The sequence below is a fragment of the Peromyscus maniculatus genome, chromosome 1 (genome assembly GCF_049852395.1).
Source record: "Peromyscus maniculatus bairdii isolate BWxNUB_F1_BW_parent chromosome 1, HU_Pman_BW_mat_3.1, whole genome shotgun sequence".
Taxonomy (NCBI): Eukaryota; Metazoa; Chordata; class Mammalia; order Rodentia; family Cricetidae; genus Peromyscus; species Peromyscus maniculatus.
Genome location: NC_134852.1, coordinates 180,253,848 through 180,278,381, shown reverse-complemented (window position 1 = coordinate 180,278,381; position 24,534 = coordinate 180,253,848). Strand labels below are relative to the sequence as shown.

Sequence of the window (24,534 nt, the reverse complement as noted above, 5' to 3'; positions counted from 1 at the left end):
CAAGAGCCTCGAAGCAGAGGGAACCCTGAGCAGCAGAGAGGAGACAAGAAAATGACAGTGGTCATCTGTAGCAAGGGGGGACACCAGAAAGCCAGTGTCACTGGCTCTGAGTCAAAGCCCCATCCATCTCCCCCACCCCCTGCTTGTCTGCTCTTTCCCAGCAAAGCTTAGACATCTCGGTTCAGTGGTCATTTTTACCTCCTTCTGCTTATGAACATCTTCTCACGCTTCCATTACACCAGGAAATGGTTTTGTAAGTGTCTGCTGCAGGTGTTCAAGGTAAGTTGGATAAAAAAGAACAAAGGAGTTCTCTTCCTGGCCAGCAGCTTTTCTAATGAAGGGAGACCCAGGGCCATGGTCTGGAAAGCTGCTAGCACCCCTCTAAAAGTGAGGTGGGCTGCATGGGTGTGGGCCCAGTGGAAGTCAGAGTCATTCATCTCCATGAAACAGTGTCTCAATGTCCGTGTTTCAATGCTGCTGAAATCTGGGCATCTCTCTCAGTCAGTGGCATCCTGTAGCCGGTAGCGATCTCACTTTCTGGTGGTCGGTCTATAGACAAACAGAGCAATTCACGGGCAGCATTGTCCCGAGTCCAGTGAAATGTGGTATACCATGCTTTGATTACAGTTGTGAAACCCACTTTTAAAAACTAAAAAATTAACCTACGTGTGGAAAAACGAACTGGAAAGAATTTCTCTAAAATGCTGATAGTTGGTTTTTAATCAGGCTAACACTTTGTGTCACCCCCCCCCCCCCCCCGCCACACCCCATTTTCTGTTTTCTAACAAAACTGTATGTGTGGGTTATGAAGGAGGCCAGTTTGTGTGGGGATCGTGTCAACTAAACTCTGTGTGTATGTGCAGGGTTTTGTGCCTGGGTTCACAGTCCCTGGTGGGGACGCTGTCATCTCCCTTCCTTCCTCACTTGGTACAGGAAGTCGGTAGGAAAAGCACCAGCTGCAGGCACAGGGCTCACTTCATTTCGGCCTCTTCCTCCTTCCTTCCCTCATCTTTATCAGCCTCTGAGAACAAGGATTGTGTTTGTAGCCCCAGGGTAAGCATAAGACTTGGTGCAAATAAGTATTTACTGGATAAGTAATTGGCTCTTTCTCATTCAACAAATGAATAATGAACCACGAGGACCCAGAGAGCATCCTCCATGTCACTTTGGCAAAATACTCTTCCGCTGCATTTCCCCTTTGAAAGATAAATAATGAATACCTTTTCAGCTTGAAAATGGTGGGCTTTTTTTTTTTTAACTTCCACTTTCTTAATTGTTAAAAAAGTTCCATAGCCAATGAGAAACAGGTAATGTCAGCCATAAATTGGTTCAGAACAGAGTTATGGAAAATGAGAATTCATAACACGCTCCAAAGAGCTGGCCAAGTGCCTACAGTGATGAGATTGCAAAGAAGCTACCCATGTTTTAGCCACCCAGGGAGGGACACAGATGCATCTAGTGCCTCCTTGCAGCAGGTTCCTAAAACTTTCTGAGGGCAAGCATTTCTCAGCAGCCAGTCCTTAGATAAGGACAAAATGTCTATGCTGCTTTCAAGGAGTGAAGGAGCTGTCCTCTCCAGGTGTGTTCCTTAGCTGCAGCTGCCCCTCTCATTGCTCAAGTTTACTGGATGAAGTTACACGGTATCCTGGTGACAGGAACGAAAACACCATTTTTTTTAAAGCCACAAACTGGGTCAGATTTTCGAACGCAGTGGCCACAGTGAGTCTTTGTGGCTTCTTTTAAGATGCTCATGGTTTTAAAGAGCATCTCAGCCCCTCTCCGCTGTGTAACCTGCAGCAGGGGGAGAAGTCAGGGAGAGAGGCCATCCCTCCCTCTGCAGAAATGGGAGCCCAGACATGGACAGATGTAAACTATCTGGGCATTGCTACCCTGGCGCAAGCGGTCCACATTTCCAAACTGAATCCATAATCAATGTGATTCCAAGTCAAAGGCACACCAAAAGAAATACAACTCTCCTTGGGGAAACGTGGTGCCTCTTCTTATGTGCTATTGCCTTACATGGAACTTAGAAGGGCAGAGTTCAAATGGGCTATGGTCTCACTGATAAGGAGGAAAAGAAGACCCTCTGAACTTTGTTAATCATCTGCTAATTGGTACTGAACTTAGACATTGTGTGCTGAACTTGTACTTTTATTAAGTAAAAGATACTCTTCGTGGGGATTAACACCAGTGTTCTTTCACATGTCCTCACCTTGGTTTTATTGACACCCACCCCACCCATTCAGATTGCCTTTATTAGTAAAGAGAATTCGGTGTCTCTCCTACTTAATGTTGTTAGAATTTTCCAGCTTCTGTTTGGGTGATATCTCTAGGGCAACTTCTTAGTACACTTGATCTTTTCTTTTAGATGTCAACATAAGGACACTTTTTCCAACCATGTAAGCTTTGGTCTTTTCTTTCTTGTCAGGGTAATTCTCTTGCCCAGGCAGGCTTCAGAATTTTGCCTGGATTAGTTGCCAGAGAGTTGATATTTGTACATTTTGTTATGGTACTCACTAATGGATAATTTCTTTTTAAACGCCCTATTCACTGCTGATTTGTTCAAATGCCATGGGAATTCCTAGAAGAGCATTTTCACAGTCTTCCTGCTTCTGGACACATCAAAGAGAGGCCAAGTTCAGTTCAACGGGGGTTTGTTGGTCACCCTCTAAGTACCAGGCAACGAGAATGCCATTCAGTGGCCGCCTCGCTGCAGTAGTTGAAAGGGGCAAAGGAACCTGATTCGAAGAAGATGCCCTCAAAGGGTCTGTGGAGGTAATGCCTGAAAAGGATATTGAAGATGAGTAGTTCACTAGGCAGGTATGGGGGAATCGCACTGCCCATGAGGAGAAGCCAAGGGCACAAGGAAGAACATAAATATCAGAGTGGAGTATTCGGAGAAGAGAGACACTAGGATCTGGTGTCCTGCTGGGTGCCTAGGTTAGGCCCAAAGTGGAGGAGAGGATGCAGGTGGGGAACAAGGTGGCCTCAGAACAGAACCATGTGTCACACTCGGTGCGTCACTCTGATGTTTTACAAACCTCATATGGAGATCTGTGCAGAGGGTGGCTCAAGACAGGCAGACAAATCAGGCTCTCACTATCAGAATTAGAGGACGGTGCTGTCTGGGAAACTCAAGCAAGTGGCTGGAAGGGAGTCGGCTTCTCTCAGATGCAGCTGGGAAACTGGAGGAATGATAGGAGCGTTAAGGTGGTATTGTGTGTGTGTGTGTGTGTGTGTGTGTGTGTGTGTGTGTGTGTGTGTGTTCACAATCTTTCAGAAGAAAGGAAGGATGGAATAGCAAAGAAGAAATGGAAACACATTCTGCTTCGGTGCTACAGTGGACAAAAGCCCTTTCAGCCTTGTCTTAATAAAATCAGAAGTGAGCAAAATCCTAGGGGCTTCCTGCTCAAGAGAATTGCACACCCGGCCTTGCATGGTTTAGCGTCTGCCCCTCCCTTGCACACACTTGACATGGAGTACCTGCAGGCCACATGCCCTACTCCTTTATGTTTCCCCCACTCGTGTGTTGTGTGTCTGTGTCGATGTGCTATACGTCTGTGTTTGTGTGGATGCTCCTATGGGGGTGTGCACATGGGTGTGTGGGTATGTGTGCACATACAATCAGAGGACAATGCCAGATTGCTTCTTTGATCATGCTCCACGTTACTTTATGAGATGGGGAGTCTCACAGAACCCAGAGCTCACCAGTTGGCTAGGTTAGACAGCTAATAATTTCCAGAGATCTGATGACTTCCATACTCCACAGCAGTGAGGTTGCAGATGTGCCCATCAACACCTGTATTTTTTTAACGTGGATATCAGGGGTCCAGATTAAGGTCCTCATGCTCGTGTGACAGATACTTTACCAGTTGAGCTATCTACTCTGCCCCTGTTTGTGGGTTTTTGATAGCCACTCAGAAGCCAGTAGCCACACTGAACTGGCTGCCCAACTTCCTCTTCCGTGGTGTGTTACCACTGTTTCCTGTATTTGAGTGTTCTGGTCACTACTGACCTCCTGAAGACCCAGCTGTTTCACGTAAGCATTTGGGCAGAGTGTGAACTTCCAGAATTTTTTTTTATGGTGGTGTAGTAACAACAGCTGGGTACAAACTTATTGTTTTTACATGAAAGATGGCCATTATAAGAGCATGTTGGATAGAGGGACAGCTCAGGTGAGCCAACAGTGTCCTGTTCTACCATCTTCTACTTTGTCACTTTGAAAGGGAACTCTCCCATCATCCTGGTCACAGCAGGAATGCCGACATTCTGCACATCATATGCTGGCTTTAGGCAGAGAAGAAGACAGAATGAATGTAGTACATGACCTCCCTCAAAAGCAAAGCTGAGTTTATTGAACACACACACACACACACACACACACACACACACACACACACACACACACACTGTGGGGTCTACCTTACATTCTCTCCATTTCCTAATCCGTGAAATGGGCAGTGCTACCTATCCGGAGCACAGATTCATTTATCCTGCCTCTTGGAAATCAGCCACTCCTTCTAGGGGTCTGCCCACATGTTTGCCCATCTCCTCCAGCCTCTTGGGTGACTCTCAGGCTTCCAGTGCTTGCTCTTATTTTTCACTCCTTTGGAGTTTCCAGTTGCCAACATCCCATCATCCATGGTCCAGTTATCCAGTTTCATTAGGAAAACACCATGAGGCTGTTTGATGCCCGCACAGCAGCAGTGGGAAGGGGGACCCTTTGCTTTTGGTCCCAGCCCCTGTGGTTTATAAGCCTTCTTTTTCATGATTTAAAATACGCCCTGTCTGTGGACCCCCGAAGAAATGAGCCAGACAGTGTCCAGACAATGGTGGCATTTTCCTACCTCAGTATGAATCTGTAAGCTTGTCAACTCAGTTCAGATTGACTGCATGGGGAAACAAAGGGTTTCTAGCTTCCAACAGTCCTCAAAGAACAGAACACATTATAAACGGCTTGTTCTAACCAACACATCTTTCCAGCTCTGGAAATCAGAGCACACTCTTATGTAAACGAGAATGTTGTGGCAGGTAGGAGTTCAGTTCACCTCTTCTTCTGTGCCATTTACTGACCACAGTTGGTTATTGGCACTTTCCATGAAGAATTCTTTGGGGTATCGCCATGCCTGATCTCATGGCTAGGGATTCAGAATATTAAATCTTTAAAGGTTAACTCTTGAGGCATTTTTAAAAAGATAAAAAAAAATACTCCCCCTCTCTGGGAAATTTAGTCACAACTGCATATGTGAGATTGCAAAAGATTGAAGTCTAGTAATGGTATTGCTTAAGTGGACTGTGAGCATGCCATAGCTCTGAAATCTCAGGAAGATACATAAAATTGATTAGAAATCAAATGTCATTGACTTCACTGAGAGACTTGTGAGATATTTACAGAAGAAATGAGCCAGTGAGTATACTTGATGCTACTCAGATGTTATCAGCAGCCATAATCAGGAATCCTTTTCTGTATCAGCTCTGGTATTATTAAGGCCTATACAGTACTAAGGATTGATTAGAGTCACAGAAATCCTTAATTACTCTCATATACTTAATTACTACACAATTACCCCAAGAACAGTTTTACATAAGTAGTACTTGATAAATTCTGACAGCCTGCTAATTCTACAAACACCAAAGTTAAATTTAGGTATGTGTGCTGGTTCAATTGGCGTTTCGACAACACATGTTTGTGGGGAGGAATGTAAGGTGGTCGTCTTAAGTCAGAATGGCTGCCTGAGTGATGGATTGAGGAACCTACATCTGTGACATGAATGCTTGAAATATTGGCACACAGAGTTTTATGTGTGAGCACACGCCTGACCACATAGCTTGAACCTACCAGATTAATGTGCTATGTTTGGTCAATAAGAATACTAAAGTGACTAACTCCCTAAATCCTGAGTTTACTGACAGAGAGGGTATCTTCCCATGGTGCTTCTCAGAGTAAGTGCTTACTAAATAATTCTTAATAAACATGAATAACTAAAAGAAGAGGAAGAGGAGGCCACTTATATTGGATGAGCTAGCCTTGGCACACTCGTACCTCACAGTCAACCCTAGGATTCTCACACAACATTCTGTATGCTGTCATTGTTTAAACTCATTCTGCTATTAATGGGCCTTTTTATTTTTATTAACGTCCTGCTTCTCTAGCATGTGTCTTTGGTGTATGTACATATATGCTTGTATGTTTACAGCAATACACTATCTCCTGAGGGACTTTCTCAGGAAATGTTTCTGGAGAAAACTTTCAGGACTAATGTGTATACATTTTGGAGGGAGACAGCGGCTTCCAGGGATGTCTTTGTGAGGCTGCCCCAGGTTTCCACTCCAGGCAGCAGACATGGCTGTCCTGTGGCTTCCCAGTGGTTGTCTGTCTGTACAGCAAAGCTGAGTGACTGGCTTTAATTTTCCCTTTAGTTAGCAGAGTGACTGAACCTCTTTCCTTGTCACCGTTGATCACCGAGGCAAGTTTTAATAACAGGGAGTCAAGGACAGAACGGGGGGCTTGGGCTTCTGCATCATTTTAGCCACCTGCCTGCTCGCTCACCCTTCAGTGGAGCTGTAGCATTGTCGATGAAGCACTTTGTGTTTGTGGGTTTTTTTTCTTTCTTCTTCCTCTTCTTTTTTTAATTGGAACTCAAAAGTTTATTGAAGAGAAGGAAATACCTGGAGAAAATTTTCCATTTCATCGGCTGTTGTGACGAACATCACACACTTTAAACGTGCCTGCGGTAAGTGTTCTATATGAAGTGGTTTTTCATTATTTTGAGGAAGTAATAACAGGTTTTCAGAAGGAAATATTCTCTCTTGTAGTTGAAACTCATGAAATTTAGTCTCTAGTGAATAGAATTTTGAAGAAAAAATATTTTTTTCCCTCATAGCCCTACTTGAAGAGCTCTGCCGAGCTCCACAAGGATGGATTTGTTAGTGGTAATCTGCAATCCTTTCATTTTAGTTGGAATTTTCCTTTGTACGTATGATAAACAATTCATAGTTTGGAGCAAAGTGAAGAGCTGTGGAGAGAGGAGAAAATGAAAAACCACACGTCAGGAAGAGCCGAGTTACTGGTAATGAGGTCACTGTGCTAATAAAACAGAAAACCAAACCCCGTGACCCTGGGAGTGGCTTGGTCTGCCCCCTTCGGCCCCCTTCGGCCCCCTTCGGCTCCTTTCTGCTCATCACTCTATTGCAAATCCATCCCAGTTGCCTTAGAATTGCTTGTTGGTTCACATACACTTGGCAGGGCTCTTTGGGATTGCAGGAATGTTTCTTCTCTAATCTAACCAAATTGTTCTGACTAAACCCTCCATTTCGTTCTTTTGCAAGTCCTTCAAGAGCTATACCTCCCAAATCACAGTTCTGGTAAAGGGGAAGCATTTGGACATTTCTTCTAGATCATTTGAGTGTAACCACCAGCCACTCCCTCTCTGCATTTCTTCACCAAGCCCAACCTCCTATCACACATCCCAAAAGCAAGGTCTCAGATTTCTCATCATTATGGCAACATGACTCAGGGAATCTGAATCAGTCCCATAATTATCTGTAGATCGGGCCTGTATGTCGCAGTTCCTTAGCAAGAGTGTATGGTAATACCTACATTTATATTGACACAAATGCTTAAAATTTACTCTTAGAGACTTCATGGTCTGTCAGGTTGCAGTTAACTCTATAGCGACCATTCTCCATTCTAAGCATGTGACGGGGAGGGAAGGCAGTTATTGGTAACCCTCAGTTCTCCTGCCCAGTTTTCTTTGTCTTCAGGTTTAATGGTCGGTCTGTCTGGAGTCCTGTGGAAAACAGTGATTCAGAGCAGCAAAGCAATCCCATGTTTTCTGGAGAGAGCCCATCCTCGTTAGTTTTAACTGTCAACTTGACACAGCCTAGAGCCGCCTGAGGAGGGAGTCTCAGTTAAAGGATTGTCCAGATGAGAATTGCCTGTGGGCATGCCTATGGGGCATTCTCAATTATTAATTAGTGTAGGAGAGCCAAGCCCACACTGGGTGGCACAACACCTAGGCATGTCATCTTGAGCTGTATAAGAAAGTTCCTGTCTCTGAGCCTGCAAATGAGCCAGCACAAATCCGGGCAGGCCTCCAAGGTTTCTGCTGGACTTCCTGGCTGTGACTTTGTTCCCAGGTTACAGAGTGCTGCCTTCAGGTTCCTTCTTGCACTTCCCTCAGTGATAAGCTGTGAGCTGGAAGTATGGACCAGATAAACGCTTTCCTCCCCATGGTGATTGTGGTCAGAGTGCTTGATCACATCAACATGAATCAAGCTAGACCCAAGCCCATCAAACTTTTTATCACCTTAGTTGACCTTCCTCCACTTAAGAAAATGTCCATGAGCCGGGGTGACGGTGGCTCACGCCTTTAATCCCAGCACTCAGGAGGCATAGCCAGGTGAAATCCAGGACAGGCACCAAAACCACACAGAGAAATTCTGTCCCAGGGATGTGGGGGGAAGGAAAGAAAATGTCAAAATGTCCATGATAGAAAGGGAAACCACGGCATTTCCTCAAACTTATGTACCTTCGTGTACGAGGATCCTCATTCCTAGTCTTTAAACTCAGTTGTGTTCCTTCTTACCATCAATATTCTCATCTTGTGATGAGAAACCCCAGCCGTGGTTTCACTCATTCATTGATTGATTTCCATATAGTCATTTTCTTCGGTGTACCAGGTCCTACTCTGACTACTAAACCTACATTAATGAAAGGAAAAAAAAAAAAAAACAACAACAAAGTTCATGGCTCTTGTGAGTCTGTATCTATCTAAGGGGCATTTTATATAACATATTATATTAGTCCAGTAATTGTATTCCTCAGCAATTTCAACAGACTTTGAGTTCAGTAGTCAGAGAAGATTTCCTGTCCACAGAATCATGGAATCTTTTTGTTCCCTGTGGGGCAATACACATTTCAAGATGCATATTACAAACTTAAATACAAAAAGTGTGATGTGCAATGGGAGGGGATTAAGCAAGAAAGGAAGGTCTCTGTCAACCAGATGTGCTCATCAAAGTTGACTCCCAGAGTGGCAGTGGGAAGATGTTAGCTCAGAGGGGAGGGTGGAGCAGGGACTTCAGGGTTGGGTTATGCACAAGTTTTGAGAGTACACAGAGTCCAATTCTCTGGTGGCCAGAGGAAGAAGATGAGAAGGGTCCTGGGATCCAGGGACATTTTTGAGGCTTCAGAAGGACTGTCTACTCTCTCATCTCAGACCCACGTAGACATTTTCCCATACTCTTTATCCTGAGCCAAGATTCCATCTTACTGTAGGCTTGGAGAACTGGAAATTCGTATAACCACAGGTTTGGATTCCGAGAAACAGAAAGTCATCGAGTTAGTAAAGCAGGTGGAACTTGGGGCCTTGTTTACAGCTGCACACTAGAAATCTAGGCCACGAGATGATTAGAGAGGCAACAGCAGGCACACTGCATCATTCATATGAGGTCCCACGCTTCCACGATGGCCAGGAACCGACACCTAAAGGGCACTAGAGGAAGAAGCCAGCAAATCATCGACCTGATGACTGCTGGCCATGTGATTCAAGCTCACTCACAGCCCCAAGATCTAGCAGAAAACATGGTCCAGCTCAAAGAAGAAAGACAGCCCTCAGAAGAATTCTCCTGCCCCATTTCAAATAGAACCCAAGCCCTTGAGATTGTGATTTCAAATGTTTTAAGAAATTATTTCATGATGTTCTTGGAACGTTCCAAATGATGTGTGAGATATTCCTCATTAAACACAGGCTTCCAGGCATTCTTCCAGGAGTCCTGCTTCTCTGTGCCTGTCTTAGAGCCCAGGAACATGTGGGTTCTGCCCAGGTGGACCTAGTGCTTATGGCATCCACTTGGAGAATCTCTGTCCTCCTTCTCAAGTAGTCCCCTCACCATGCACTCCCCTTCATCCAAACTGGAAGGATTCACCTCGTCTGAGAATTGTCATCTTCCTTCTCCCTTTCTGTCCTGCGAGCTTCCACACATACAGTGTGGCCTAAATGCTGTAGAAAGCCAGTATGGCCTTTGTGAAAAAGACAGCAGCAGATTAATTAACCCTGCATTCTTTGCCTTACTTGTCTTATACTGCTGTAGGTCTGAGTATCACCAAGTCAGCAGTGCTTATGGGCCTTTGAAGAAGGAGCCTAACAACCATGTGCTTATGTAGTCCATGTGCTCTGGCACCAGTATTTTTCCTGAACTATGTCAGCAAATAGACCAAGGTTGGAATCTGGGTTCTGATAAATTACTCTAACATGGATGCTTCTTTTTCGGTAAGCTAGGGACAATACAGCTTATCTGGAAGGCTGTGGTCAGCATAAAGATTGCAAAACCCCTGTGTAAAACCCCTAGGTCTGTGCTTGGCTCTGAACCAGCAAAGTCCAATATTTGGCTATTTAGAAATATTAGTATAGTTGGAAGAGTTTCCTACTTTATTTGCATGACATCGAGTGAACCAAATATCAGCTACAAAGTCTTCCACAGTCCCTCTGCTTCCATGACATTTGTCTCAACTACCTAGTTCCAAAGAAGAAATATCAAGTGGCTATGTATGAAGGACTCTTTAAAGTGTTTTGACATTAAAGTACCTGGCAGGTAATGAATGTGTATTCCCCCAGGCTGTTCTCTGAGCAAAACTTGAGTGCATGGATCAGTTTGATAATACATGACCCCCAAACAACAAACTGATGGTTCTTCAGGGGCTTCTTGCCTGTTAATCCCCTCTTCTCTTTGGCCTCTGCCATGGATGACAGAAGATGTTCAAGGGGCGGGGGGAGGTCAGAATTTCCTAAGAGAATCAGAACCATGATGTGGATGAAGAAAAGAGAAGAGCCGGGAGATGAAGCTGTCTCTCTTCTCTGTCCCTTTCTCTTGTTTGCTATCAATATTTGTGTTTTCAGAGATGGCCTGTGCTAGTCAGTTATTGTCAACTCGACACAAAGTAGACACACCTGGGAAGAGAAGACCCAATTGAGGAATTGCCTGCATCAGACTGGCCTGTGGCACGTTTTCTGGATTGACTGCTAATTGATGGAGGAGGGCCCAGTCCACTGTGGGTAGAACTATGCCTGAGTTATATAATGGAAGGTAACCAAGCAAGCCAGGCAAGCTGTGTTCCTGTGTGATCTCTGCCTCAGTTCCTCCCCTGCCTTCCTCAGTGGTGAACTGTTACCTGGAAGTGGAAGTTGAAATAATTCCTTTCCTCTCCATTTTTGTTTATGATGTTTATCACAGCAAGAGAAAAGTAGCTAGAACATGGTTTTAATGTGGGTGAATGTGGGGATTCCTAATCTGCTGTTAGTGACCATGAGCTTTAACTTAAGTAGGACCCACCAGGGAGCACCCACTGAGCGAAAGAAGCCCCTCATCTCCAGAGTGCATAGAGGGCTGCTTCAGCAGAGGTCCTTCTTCCTTTCCAATGGCCTTTTTTCTCTTTCCCGTGTGCAGCATCTCTGGGTCCAGCAAACCCTCCCCAGTTCTGCCTTCTGACTTTGCATCCTAGTGCTGAATGCAGCTAAAGACTGCACAGTAATTACATAACCACAGAGATGATGCGCCGTCATTATGCAGAGGTGAGAGCTCCATGTGTCTGCTAAGAGAAATGATTTTTAGAGAGGAAAACGACACTGGTACTGCTCCATCCATTACCCCATGGTTAAAGTAGCGCAGATGTCCTGCCATGCAAATGTTTATTGAGTGACTACTATACAGCAGTTGCTAATCTAAGCTCTGTGGACAAACAGTGGCAAATTGGATGAGGTCCCTGACTTCATGGAACATATTCTTTGGGGAGAAAGAGTATGTGGAGATAATAATAGAGATGCACACATTTATCATTTTTTTGGTTGTGAGCCTAGCCTTTAACAGCTGAGCCATCTCTCCAGCCCACAGTTACCATTTTTTAAGACTGTTTCTTGAGGCAGTTTTAGGTTAACAGTAAAATTTTCTAGAAGGTAAAGGTGGTTCTCTGGTAAATCCCTTGCCTTTTCCAGACTTGGTTGAAAGATATTTGAATACTTCTCAAGGGCAGAAGGTCACAGATCTCCAGGGCAATCTACAAAGAGCCATTGGAGAAAAAAAATCCCAGGAGCCAAAGAGAATCAAAGTATATGTTTCCTCTGTGTGTTCCTGTCTCTGGGACTCTGATAGGGCTTCTGTCCATCACTTGGGCTCATCTACATCCCTACAATCATATAACTAAGGTCAAAAAGTCTACACTTCCTAAAGTAATCCGTAAAATTACAGTCTACAGAAAAATAATGGATCTCAAAGCTCATAAATATACATCCTTCTTTTGGCTAACACAAAAAACCAAATAAACAAAAAACAACCATCCCAAAGGACTCAACAAGGCATTGCCATTGCTGAGTCCCCATCCAGGCACGGGATGCTCAGCAGTGATGACAGGAGAGTCTCTTCACTGAGACTGACCCTCATTAATGCTAGGCAGGGCCTGCTGCTTAGACTTACCATCCCAGACAAGGTCAGACCAAGGAACCATGTCAAACCTTTATGTATTGCCATTTGTTCTTCCTGTTTGAGACCCTGCAGGAAAGAGAATAATGTCTCTTTCATCCCTGCATTTCTGTTATAAATGTGAGATATACAACCATTCTGCCCTATTTCTGTTTGTAAATGGGGACATTCATCTCAATTATCCAGCACCTTCCCTGGAATCAGTTTAGTGGCTGTGCCTGGCATCACCATCACGTAGTACAAGAACTTAGTTTAGCCAACACAGTGTATGATATGACTTGACACTTTGCAAGGTGCGATCTGCTGGAATGAGTCTTTATCCATGCATGTACATAAGTTGGATAGAGCCTTCTCTGTTGACCCTTCACCATCACGGGTTTCCAAGGATGCCACCAACCTGTGATGCTCCCACTCCTTGTGTGGATAGTGAGGTGAGTCCAGAGTAGAGTGCACCGCGAAGATGTGACACAAATTGCTTTCTGCTACTGTTGTTTTCCGGAAGGGAAAGAGCGCTACAGAACCGGTGAGCACCCTAGCAGTTTAACGCCCTGAGGGGAGTGGGTGAGATGACTGTTGTACTTAGGTATTCAGGCTCCCGTTCCTTCCCACAAGGCAGAAGTGCGAGACGGGTAAGAAACAGATAGATGTAACAGTCTAATACACTTCCTGTCTCGAAGGCCAAGAGACTAAAATAATTTATCTGGCTTTATTTCAACCCTTAGTCCACTCTGTGTTGTTCTTTCAAGAATTTAATCAGGAACTTTGCTGAAACATGGCTGGCTAAGCCTGGGAATCTGGATTGACCTAGAGTTACATTGTCTACACCAGTGCTACACCAGTACTGTGAACCATGTGTGGTTGTTTAGATGTGGACTAATTAAAACTGAATAGAAGTCGGACAGCTCCCTTCTGATGCTTGATAAGCACATGTAAGTACTATGTCATGTCGGACAGTACAGACAAGCACTGCCATCACTGAGGAAGGCCCTGTTGGGCATCACTGCCCTGGAAATCACCTTCTCCCTTCTGGAACTTCCTCTTCCATTTGGGAAGGAAGTTGTCACCTAGCAGTGGAAGGGGGACTGTGAACTCTTGATCTCACCTGTCATCAAAGTACCTCAGGAACCCTATGTGACAAAGTATGAAAAAAACTTTTAGGAAGGGATTGTAGTGATATATGAAGAAATTCATGGGCAGTTATAGGAACTAAAATAACATACAAATAATCTTATGTATGTATTAATTTATATAAATCTTGTGTATATATTAATTTATATATTAATTTTAGCCATCCTGCAAAGTATTCAATTCTACTATGACATTTTTACATGTATTATATAGCCCATACCTCCTCCCCACTCTTATGTGTATGTGCATGAGTGTGTGTGTGTGTGTGTGTGTGTGTGTGTAATTCAAAGTTGTGAAAGCATATATCTGGCCATTTCTCAACTATGTAAATAAAGATAATCTCTTTCATTCATTTTTATACCACCTACATTATTGTTATATTTAGCCCCAAATCTTTTGATAATTAGGAAAGCAAGTTTGTTTTTAGAAAGAAAAACTTGCCAAACTTGAGACTAGGAGGAATGAGTCAAGTTTCCTTGATCTTTTAGATGTTTCACTTTAAACAAAATGAGATGACTTTTACGTCCACCCTCTTCCATTCTTGGAAGTGAAATAACTTGTTAAAAAAAAAAGAGGGGTGGTGTTTGTAAGTAACTGTGATAGCTAATATTTCTTGTCAGCTTGTGTTGGTTTCTGTGTCCCCATCCATTATCAGTCCTCAAGGGCAGAGACCGGCTCCTGGTCCTTTGGTCTCTCCAGCTGTTCTTGAACTAGCAGTTGATAACCATTACTAACTGACTGACTGACAGATTGGCTGACCTTGCCCTTGCTCTCAGATTTTATGCACACAAAATGTGTTAACATCTTGCCTCATTTTGCTTTGGGTCTGAGAAGTCATGTTCTTTCCAAATTTGCTGTTTGAAAACCATCCACTGGAATACAGGAACCATTCATCTGAAAAAGAGTTGGCCTTTCTCTAGGATTGCATGTGTGACAAGATCCTAATGGAATTTTTTTTTTTTTAATTTTGTTACTTTTACGGAAATTGCACTGGGTAGAGAACATGTTAAAATTCTTTGGTTTGACTTAGCACCACCACCCAAGCAGTGTATTCGGTATCTCTGTTGGAGCTACCCGAAGTGGGTAGGGTGCAGTTAATGAAGAAGAGTCTCCTTTCCCTGGCTAGCTATTAGAGTAATTAAACATGCTTGTAGGGACATTCTGTTTTTGATAAGTTCTCCAATCAGGCACAGTCCCCAGGCAGGAACTCTAGACTCCTTGGCTCCTTCCTTCCTTAGGTCCTACCTGGGAGATAAAAGCCCAGAATCCAGTGTGGATTATCACTAGGTATATTTTGCTTTATCACAGACCTTTTAAACTTGTACACATCACAACACCAGAATACAGTTGGAAGCATGTGACATTTCCGCTGCCTCTCAGAAACAGGAGGGGAGATTCAGAAAAAGAATGAATTAGTTTTCACAAAAGGCCAGTGAGTGTCTCTGCGGTTGTACCTGAATGATTGATGTCCCTGTTTAGAGAGCTGTGGGAGTTCAGTGAAAAATGGCTTCTCTTCTTGGAAGGGTAATGTTACACTGAGGAGTGATAGGCGGGGATTTATGGGTGACAAATCTGAACAGAGCCAGCATGGAGCTGTAGATAGCAAATGTCTGCTTTGCTCAGTAAGGAGGCATTGCATTCCAATAGAGCATGGTAATCATTTCTTCCTGATGGACCCATACTGCTTTTACATGTGCCTGCCTATGGGGACCCAAAGTCAAGCTCTGTCAAAAGGATGACCCAAACTGACAGATCCAATTTCTGGTTCTTTGAAATCACTTAGACTTGTTGTTCTGGGCCCACTGCGGTGAATGAAGAAGTCCTGGTACATATTAGCTCCTGAAATGTCTGGGAACCATAGCTTGTTTCTCCTGTGAGCCTATGATGTTCCATTTTCTTCAACTTGTGATATGCTTTCAAGATTATAATAACTCAATCGTCATTCCATACTGGGGCTTACTGCCTACAGTTACGTCCATTCTTACATTTGTTTATTGAAGGACATCTTGCCTTTTGGGGAATTTAATTTCCCATAATCAAATTTAGCTTATTTTTGAGAACTGTATTTTCATGGTAAAATTATTTTACTTATAATTTTGCCTATTTTGCAAATACATATATAAATTATATTATTAAAATATAGAGAACATCATTATATGCTATGTAGACGCTAACTTGTATAATTTTTATAATTGCTCAGTGTAAGATCATCACTACCATTAACCCCATTTTACATTTTACAGGTTAAGACACTGAGACACCAAGACTATGCAGTTGGTATGTATTGTAGTGAGGATTTGAACCCAGGCAGACAGACTCCAGAATACTCACTACTATTAAAGTCTGGACAGAAATAGAACAAAAAGACAACCACAGATAAAAGTATTTTGTTGTGTTCATGCTATGCTTAGACCTTCACAAGCTGATCTTTCATAAACTATTAATTTTGCATCTTGCCTTTTTTAAAAAAGAGACCAAACTGAATGGTGGTGTTAGGGTGCCTGGCGGCGCTGTTGGAGGGCTGGCCAGTTCTCCCATCAGGGAAGTGTAGCTTTCTGTGCTCTACCCTTCCCTGACGCTGGACCGTTTGACCTCTGGTTGTGTCATCGTTTGTGTGTAATGACTGTCTCAGCAGAACATGCTCTTCAGAATAGTTTCCTCAGGTTGCTCATTCTCAGAGGTAAAACTGAGGTTCAGAGGAGTAAACCCAGGGTATACTTCTAGTTCGAGGTAGTCAGACACTTGTCCAAGGATTTGGAAAAGAGAATCTACTTTTCCCAATGTCTATAAAACTAAGCAGAGTACCTTCTTCTTCAGCCCCAAGGAGAGACCTTTGCCAATATAATACATAGAATATGAAATGGCATTGTTATTTTAATGTCTGTTTCTTGGTTATTTGGGGAGTTGACTTCTTCATTCTGGTCAGTTACTTGAGTATGTGAGAGCGATCTGTTTGGATCTTTCTTTGCCTGTCGCATTTAAAAGCATACAGAGCCATTGGGAATCAAGAACAGAAGTCATTACTTCATTTTCCTCTCTGCTTAGATAAGGGATGTTCATAGACATCTTAGTCTATGAACTGTAATGATGCTGCAATGATCCTTTGCCTTTCCCCAACCTTACATGAAGGTTTTCTGTGGAGTCTATATAACATGGATTGTTACCCACTTAGAAAGAATTGCACTCCGGTGGGAACGTGCCCTGAACAGAAATCTGCATTTGGTCTCTGTCTAACTTCGTAAGCTCCTGGAGGGTGGGGTCTGTGTCTTTAGGAACAGTGAAGCTCATGTTTAGTGCTGTTTACAGCAACTGTAGGCTAGCCCTCCGCCATGGGGAGCCAGGCATTTCCTCGGTAGCTTAAGGTTCCAAGTGAGCCTTGAGAAGAATGTATTTGAAGTAGGGTGCATGTACCCAGTTCCCCTGGTTTTAAAGAGAGCGAAGACCAACCAAATAGCCCCACCCTTCCTCATTGAGAGAGTCTCAATAAAGCTTTCCAGTCTTAAGAAGAGATGGCTGTAATGGTGGAAGACATTCGAGACCGGGATTCCAAAGTTGTGTGAGCTAGTTCTGTCTTCTCCATCAGTTAGTGTTTGCAGAGGAATCCTAGGGCGCTTCCTCTAGTAATCCCCTCATTTTCCCCATTAAAAACAGACTAGTAATATCAATAGTGACTGACATTTCTAAAGCACTTTCAAACATGATCAGCTTGCTTCCTTAGCCAGTGACTAGTCAGTCTACACAATAGCCCTGTGCAGCAGACAATGGCCTCACATTGTACAGCTGAGGAACCGCACAATGGAAAGCAGCAGCGGGGCCTCCGCTCCCCCATCAATAGAGTGTGGAATGAAGATTGCATTATGATGTTTTTAAAAGCACATTACACGCTCAGGAAGTAATCCATTGATACACATTATCATGAAGCCAAGAGAGACAGGGGGAAAGTGAGGAATCGGGAGGATGGAGAGGATCATAGGAAAGGACCACGTGGGAACGCAAAGAAAAATGCCATTGAATAAGAGCAGAAATGGAGGGGAGAGATGGAATATGACTATCAATCGGTTGGTGGAGATTTTCAAGCATTGGGATGTCTTTCCTCATTTCTTTCATCCTAGTATTTTTTGCGTCCAGTTTCCCTGTGACTGGGAGGATCAGAACAGTAATAGTAACATAGAATCCAGTACACCCAGCTGTGGGGCACTAGGAACCTGTTTGAAACCACAGGAAGATGGAAGTGTTAGAAAGATGGATAGATTGGTCTATGCTAGGTTTTGTTTGTGTTTATGCTGTGTATGACTAAGGGCCTTCTGTGGGGTTTTGGTCAAATGTGGAAATGGACTGAAATGTAGGATACAGAAGTTAAGATACTTGCACATCCCAGTGAAAGAGACTGGGATGAGAACATTTCTCCCTAAAATGGTCACAAGCCAGCAAGCCTTGAATGCAGCTCATCCAAACACTTTGTTTAGAAGACATCTCAGGATGCAGAGGCATTTTGTCAAATCAGTATGACTCAGTGAGGTTCTTCCTGGATAGGGATGGTTTCTGCCTTGAAATAGCTCATTGCCATGCTTGTATTTCAGGATTTTATGGCCAGCTGCAGACATTCTGCCCCCCGCATTACCCTGATTCCCAGAGAACTGTGCCACCCAGCAGCTCCTGCAGTATGGTGCCTTCCTTTGAGGACTGCCTGGTCCCCACGTCCATGGGTCAGGCTGGCTTTGATGTTTTCCATAGAGCCTTCTCAACACACTCAGGCATTACAGGTGGGTGTCTGTGACTTAGTCAACAAGAAGGGAAGCTGGGTGCTTTTCTTGTGGCTGGCAGGGACTATGTGGAATCTAGTAGAACTCTCCCTGAGATACTTCTCATCATCACCTTCTGCCCTGGCTCTCACCCTTTGCCCACCCGTACAAGGGCCAACATTTCTCCCCTAGACTATGGCACTTCCTTCTAGTATGTCTCCCCAGTTCACCACCTCACCTTTGCCTTTCTCCACACTTGGCGTTGCTTGCTAACCCCGTGATAAATTATGCCACTTTCTTGCTAGGATATCTTAGTATCCAGTCTCATCCATTCTCAAGCTGTCTTCTCTGGCACAGTAGTGAGGCCCTCAGGATTTTACTGTGTCAAGTTCTCCAGACCTGCCTGCACAGACTTGGCCTTCATTTTACCCTTATTCTGGCTTATACTCAGCTTTCCTGATTCCACGTGTCCCTTCATCTCTGCCTTAGCTCTGTTTATTCCTTCTGGAATATTCTTTCCTGACTTTACCATCTGTAACTCCCATTCTTTCTCATGATTCAACTTTACCGTTGTCCCTTTTCTGAGGTCACCCTAATTCCTTGCTCAACCACTTTTGACTTCGGCTAAGGTCATATTTTGTGTTAAAGCACATCCATGCAAACCAGTACCTTCCCTCCTTCTGTTCCTCAAGGGCACGCCTAGAAGGCCTAAGCCTTAGCTCCCACCAGCATCTGTAGGCTGGGAGCATCTGTAGGCAGCGTGGGGGTGCTGTGTAGCCAGTACAGGCACTGACTGACGGCCTGTGTTCTTTCTCTTCCAGTGTACGATTTGCCTTCAGCTTCTTCAAGCCTCTTTGGGGAAGCTCTTCGCAGTGGCCCCGAAGATCCCACATTCTTGCAGCTCAGCGCCGTGGACCGTTGTCCTAGCCAGCTCTCCTCTGTGTATACTGAAGGCTGAAGGCTCCCCGGGTCTCCCCTGCACATCCAGGACCTTTGAGTCACCTCTCATCTTCATACTCTGACAAGCAGTGTGAGGATGCCAACCAAATCTGTGGAGCCAGTGCGGTCACCAGGTCTTTGGAAGGCAGGACTGGATGGTCATCGGATCTGGCTTTTTGGGAAAGCTTGCACCTCTTCCGTTTTCCCTCAATTGGCTGGGCCAGGTGACACGCAGGAATTTCTTTTCAAAGGGAATTTAGAGTCTCACTTTAAAGATACCTGTTCCTTCCTGGCTGTCAGCTCTCAAAAGACACCAATGAATGTGCACATGAATGGGATGACCCTTACTCAAGACTTAAGGGGAAGACCGCCCAGTTACCAGAGGCAGAATGTGCTGTCTCGCCCATGTTTTCCCTCATGGCTGAGTGATGCACAGCCATAAACAGTGTGGGAAATCCATGTCCAAAGCAGGTGTGGCTTGGACTCTCTCAGACTCTGGCTTTAACATTTGTCTTGCATAGACCATGCTAACTATTGCTTCTCCATTGATGATCCTCCAATGGCAAGATAAGGTTTTATATTTGGCAACTTACTTTGTTTTTGAACTTCAAAGACTTGCTTTTTACATCTACTTTTAAAGGAAACGTATTTAAAGGTTTGTTCTTTTGGTATAAGTCATTACCGTTTTAATCACCCCAGCTACATGTATTTTACCCCAGCTGGAGCTCTTTCTGGCCTAATTTTGCAGTGTAGCAAAGGTTATCTGAGGGAAACAGAATAGTACACACACACACACACACACACACACACACACACACACACACACACACACCTCTCCCTGCCTCCCTCCAGGATTGTTGCAAAAACCCTTCAGTCCTGTGTATGGTGGTATATACCTCTAACCCCAGCACTTGGAAGGCATTCTGAGTTTGAAATGAGCCTGGTCTACACAGTGAGTTCCAGATCAGCCAGGGCTATATATTGAGACCATCTTAAAAAAATAATCACCCTCCTGTATTGATGTCTCAGTGACTCCAGCTTGAAAAATGTTTCATTTGAATGGTTCATATATTGGCTCAGCTCTGGTTGTGTGCCCAGGATAGACTGGGAACCATGAGAGATGGGACGCATTGAGTCATGTATGTAGCTTTGTTCAGGAAACCAAACCAAGGGCACCTGTTGTCCGGTTACTCTGTGTGCCTTCTGCCTGGTTCCTTACAGGGATCCCCTCATCTGTCTGTCTCCTCTGCTCCCCTCCCCATTTTCCTGTTTCCCCATCCTTTCTTCCTCCTTCCAAACAGTGTTTCACACATACCGACTATTCACCAAATCCTAGCAACTCTTGGGAAGGTTCACAGAAGGTAGGCTCAAGAAAGCAGCTTTTTGGAACTCTGCTTTGAAGGCCTGGAATTTTTCAAAAAGCACACAGCCATTTTATGTTAAGTCTAAACAAGACATCATTTTCTGGTGATATTTTTAGAAGGGTACTTAAAAAGATGCTCTGTCCTAGGGCAAAGGCTATACAAATAAGCCAAACTCCAAAAAGCTAGTCAATTCTAACATTCTAGTTCGCTCACATTTCAGGATTTTTTTTTCTCCTTAAAAAATGCTTTTTTAGCAGAACTGAAGCTGAGTGCTTTCTGAAACTGAAGTCACTGTGACCTTAAATAGCTTGGTGTCTGAGGGTCATGAGACTGCTTATACCCTAATACAGACCTGTGAGTCTGGCCCCAAGTCAGACGAGTTCCACCTCATCCCCTGCTTCATTCCAGGATGCCACTGAATGGGGAAGATACAGAACCCAGTGTGGGTTCAGTCTCACAGCACTCGGTCTGGTGCTGCTGAAGAGGCCGTGTTCTTGAGGGGAACTATTGCGTAGACGTCTAAGTCACAAGACTTTGAATTCTAGGTCTTCTGAGCTTTAAGGAAGGAAGCTCATCGGCCTTCCTCCCCAGGTGAGCTCTCACGCTGCTGGACACTACCGCCCTTGTAGACCTGGGGGTCATTAGACTTGGGCTGATCCTGAACACATACATGTCAACACACTGGCTTATTTGATAGTGACCCTCATTTGACCCCTGTCACCCTCTAAAAAGAAAAGGAGACCCCACTCTCAAGAGCAGCATATATCAGTTCCTAAACCCTCAAGCTTTTACAAGACACTCCAAGCACATTTCATTTGGGTGATAAGGAAAGAAGAGGGGAAAGGTAGTTGATTGACCTTATGGAGTTCTAGAAGGAGGAGGAGAGTCATAGAAGGGAATAGAAACACAGGACCATGTATGACATCTCTCCCTGTGGTGGAGACGTCAGGCTTACGAACCAGGCTCTGGACTCATGGTGGCGCTGTTCCTTTCCTGGATCACCTAGGAGGACCTGGTGTCATCAAGTCCTTATTACTAGACCATACATCCCAGCCCCAGCCCCAGCCCCAGCCCCACAGCCTGCCCCAGAAGGACAGGTCCAGTGCGGCCCCTCCCCCACCAAAGGCCCTGAGTGTATTCCTGACAGACACTGGTCTGGGGGCCAGGGCCTCGTGACATGGCATGTTCAGGGTCCTTCAGAGTGTACAAGCTGTCTATCCTTGGGTTCTGGAATTTCTCCTTAGCTTAAAATATGCCCCTTTCTTACTGTGGCCTACATAGTTCCATCAGTATTTTTAAGCAGTGAAAAATAGAGCTTAAAAAACATAAATTATTCCCTTCCATTCCTAGGCCTTTCTAGCCCTGATGGGTAGCCATTTTCATAAGCATCCAAATGGAAATTGTCATTCCCCTTTAAAAACAAAAACACAACAACAATAAAAACTAGTGCTTATGAAAACATGCGTAGCACAAATCCAATTATCCTATTACATAAAAAAGATGAGCATGCCTAGAGACATTTTGTTGCTCCATCCATTGTCGTAACTCCCTAAAGGGACAGCATCAAAGTGGCACTTGTAATTGACCCTCTGATCAGCACTTAAAAACTGTAAGAATTCCATGGCCCCGTGAAGCATAGTCCCTTACGTGGATCCACATCCCATGGCCCAGGTGGAAAATGGCATGTGTGGCGGACCACAGCATGAAATCCCTGGGTAGTGTTGGTTATGTTCAGGCCTAAAGTGACCACCTAGCAACTGCCCTAGTTCACTACTGCAAGCTTAAAAACATCTCCCCGTCACAGAACTCTCAGCCCTCCTCAGCCCTGATTGCCTGGAAGTATTGACCATAGCCTCCAATAAGGTTCAGTTTTGTTATTTGGTGTTTGATTTGATTTGACTGTTCAGACCAATGTTGTTATTGCTGTGGATAAAGTAACAGGGAAAGAGAAAAACCAAACTCATTGGACAAAATGGTGAGTGTAGAAATGAAGAGATTTATTTTGTACAGACAGAGAAGCGTCCTCTGTAATGTTGCTGACATAAAGCACTTTGGGGGAAAAAAGTGGAAATCTGTTTTCCATAAATCACGCAGGCCCATGTACATTGTTCTATATACTCACGTAGAGAACCGAGCTGCATATATCATCCTGGATATGGGCCTGTTTGATGGTAGGGCACATCTGGTGCTTGTTCTCGTAAATCTTTTAAGGAATTAGGTACACTTTTTTCTATTAATATGTATAGTTTTGCGATTTGTCACAGTTATGTTTCATATAATCATAAGTTATTTTGTCTTGTTTCATGAAGTCCTTTTTTTATGTCAAAAGTAAAATGAAGGGATTGTGTACTTGGCACAGAATAAAACTGGAAATCGAGGCTGCCCCTCCTGCCTGAAAGTACTCCTTCCACGCCGTCTCCTTCCAACACAATGGCGACCAGTGTTGTTTGTTTGTTTGTTTTATTGTTCTGTTTTGTCCTGTCACCAGCCTCCTCTGTATTGGGGATGGTAATTATAATTAAAAGCAGATGGGGAGGGGGGGTCCGAGGCCAGCTTTAAAATGCCGCATCGCTTTGGGCCAGAACTGAAGCCTGGATTTAATTATAGATAGGAGGACGAAATGGCAGTAAAAATGAATGTCTCCCCGAATCCTTTACATGTTGGGAGTGTCCATAAATAAAACATGAAGTTTTATTTCATCACATTTAATTAAAGCTTTTATACATGTTTTATTGGTTATTCTATTAATCCACTTCCCAAACTGGATAAATGTGTGCGAGGGCTCGGAGTTTATTTGTGCTCTTTCAATGCCGCGCTACATCATGCTTCAGCAATGCCTCCAGGGCTTGCTACCCCAGGTGCTGGGCTCTCAGCGCGCTGGCAGGGGGAGGAGAGGCCTTTCAGGTCCATTTTCCTAAAACCTTTCAGGGAAGATACAGCACTGTCAGCTTCCAAGGGTTGGGATCAGAATCCCCGGTGCCCCCTGAGAACAGTGCTTCCTGCCGTGGTACTCTGCTCTTAGAAGGCCACCTAGTCCCGTGTTGTACTGTGTTTCCTTTATACCAGGGTTTGTTCTCAATCTGGGGGTCGCAATGTTCTACATATCAGATATTCACATTATGATTCATAACAGTAGCAAAAGTACAGTTGTGAAGTAGCAATGAAATAATTTTATAATGGGAGGGTCACCACAAGATAAGGAACTATATTAACGGGTTGCAGCATTAGGAAGGTTGGGAACCCCTGCTCTGTACCCACGCATCAGGGAGAGTGGTCAGGGTGGTTTGACACCCACCAACCTACTAGCCAAGCACAGGCACTTACCAGGGTCACCATAGCAGCTGGGAAGGCTGGCACCTGCCTTCAGTTCCAACATGCAGGAGGCAAAGGCATGGTTATGAGTTTGAGGCCGTCCTAGGCTACGTGGACTTTTAAAATGCAAGGGAAATGATCCTTCCGAGGAGCATTTGTGCAAAGATTTTATTAAAGAGTCATTTTAAGGGACGCTAGACAATGGCAGGGTACCTTGCTGGGTTCCTTGAGGCCAGAGAGCCGGCACTGACTGGGTGAAGGAACTCCTCGGCTTCCTCAAGCAACAGCAGCTGTGGTTGTGGTTTGTTCCAACCCCCAAGGGGACGGCTTGGCAGTAAGGGGGAGAGGTGGTGGTAGGGAGATCCCATGTCCTAGCAAGGCCTTGCCTCTGCCAAGAGTCTGAAGCAAGGATACCTCAGAGGTAAGATGTTCATAGCAGTATTATTCACAATAGTTCCAAACTCGACACTGATAGGAAAATGAACCAATGAGCCTTGCCTGAATGATGTAGTGAACGAGATGCCACAGAGGGGGTGATAGGACCGGACTCCCACGCAGCAGCCTCACAAACC

At 44.4% G+C, this 24,534-nt stretch overlaps 1 protein-coding gene across 6 annotated transcripts in view; it reads left to right on the top strand.

Annotated features, from left to right (window-relative positions):
* The window catches only part of Glis3 (GLIS family zinc finger 3), a 447,159-nt gene extending 423,779 nt beyond the window's left edge, over nt 1-23,380 (top strand). For all 6 annotated transcript variants that reach the window (XM_076561823.1, XM_006987450.4, XM_076561816.1 and 3 more), the window contains 2 exons: nt 18,186-18,368; nt 19,169-23,380. In XM_076561823.1, the coding sequence (XP_076417938.1) occupies nt 18,186-18,368; nt 19,169-19,305 (320 nt within the window). In that variant the 3' untranslated portion in view covers nt 19,306-23,380. The remainder of the gene's footprint in view (nt 1-18,185; nt 18,369-19,168) is intronic.
* Nucleotides 23,381-24,534: the final 1,154 nt, after the last annotated feature.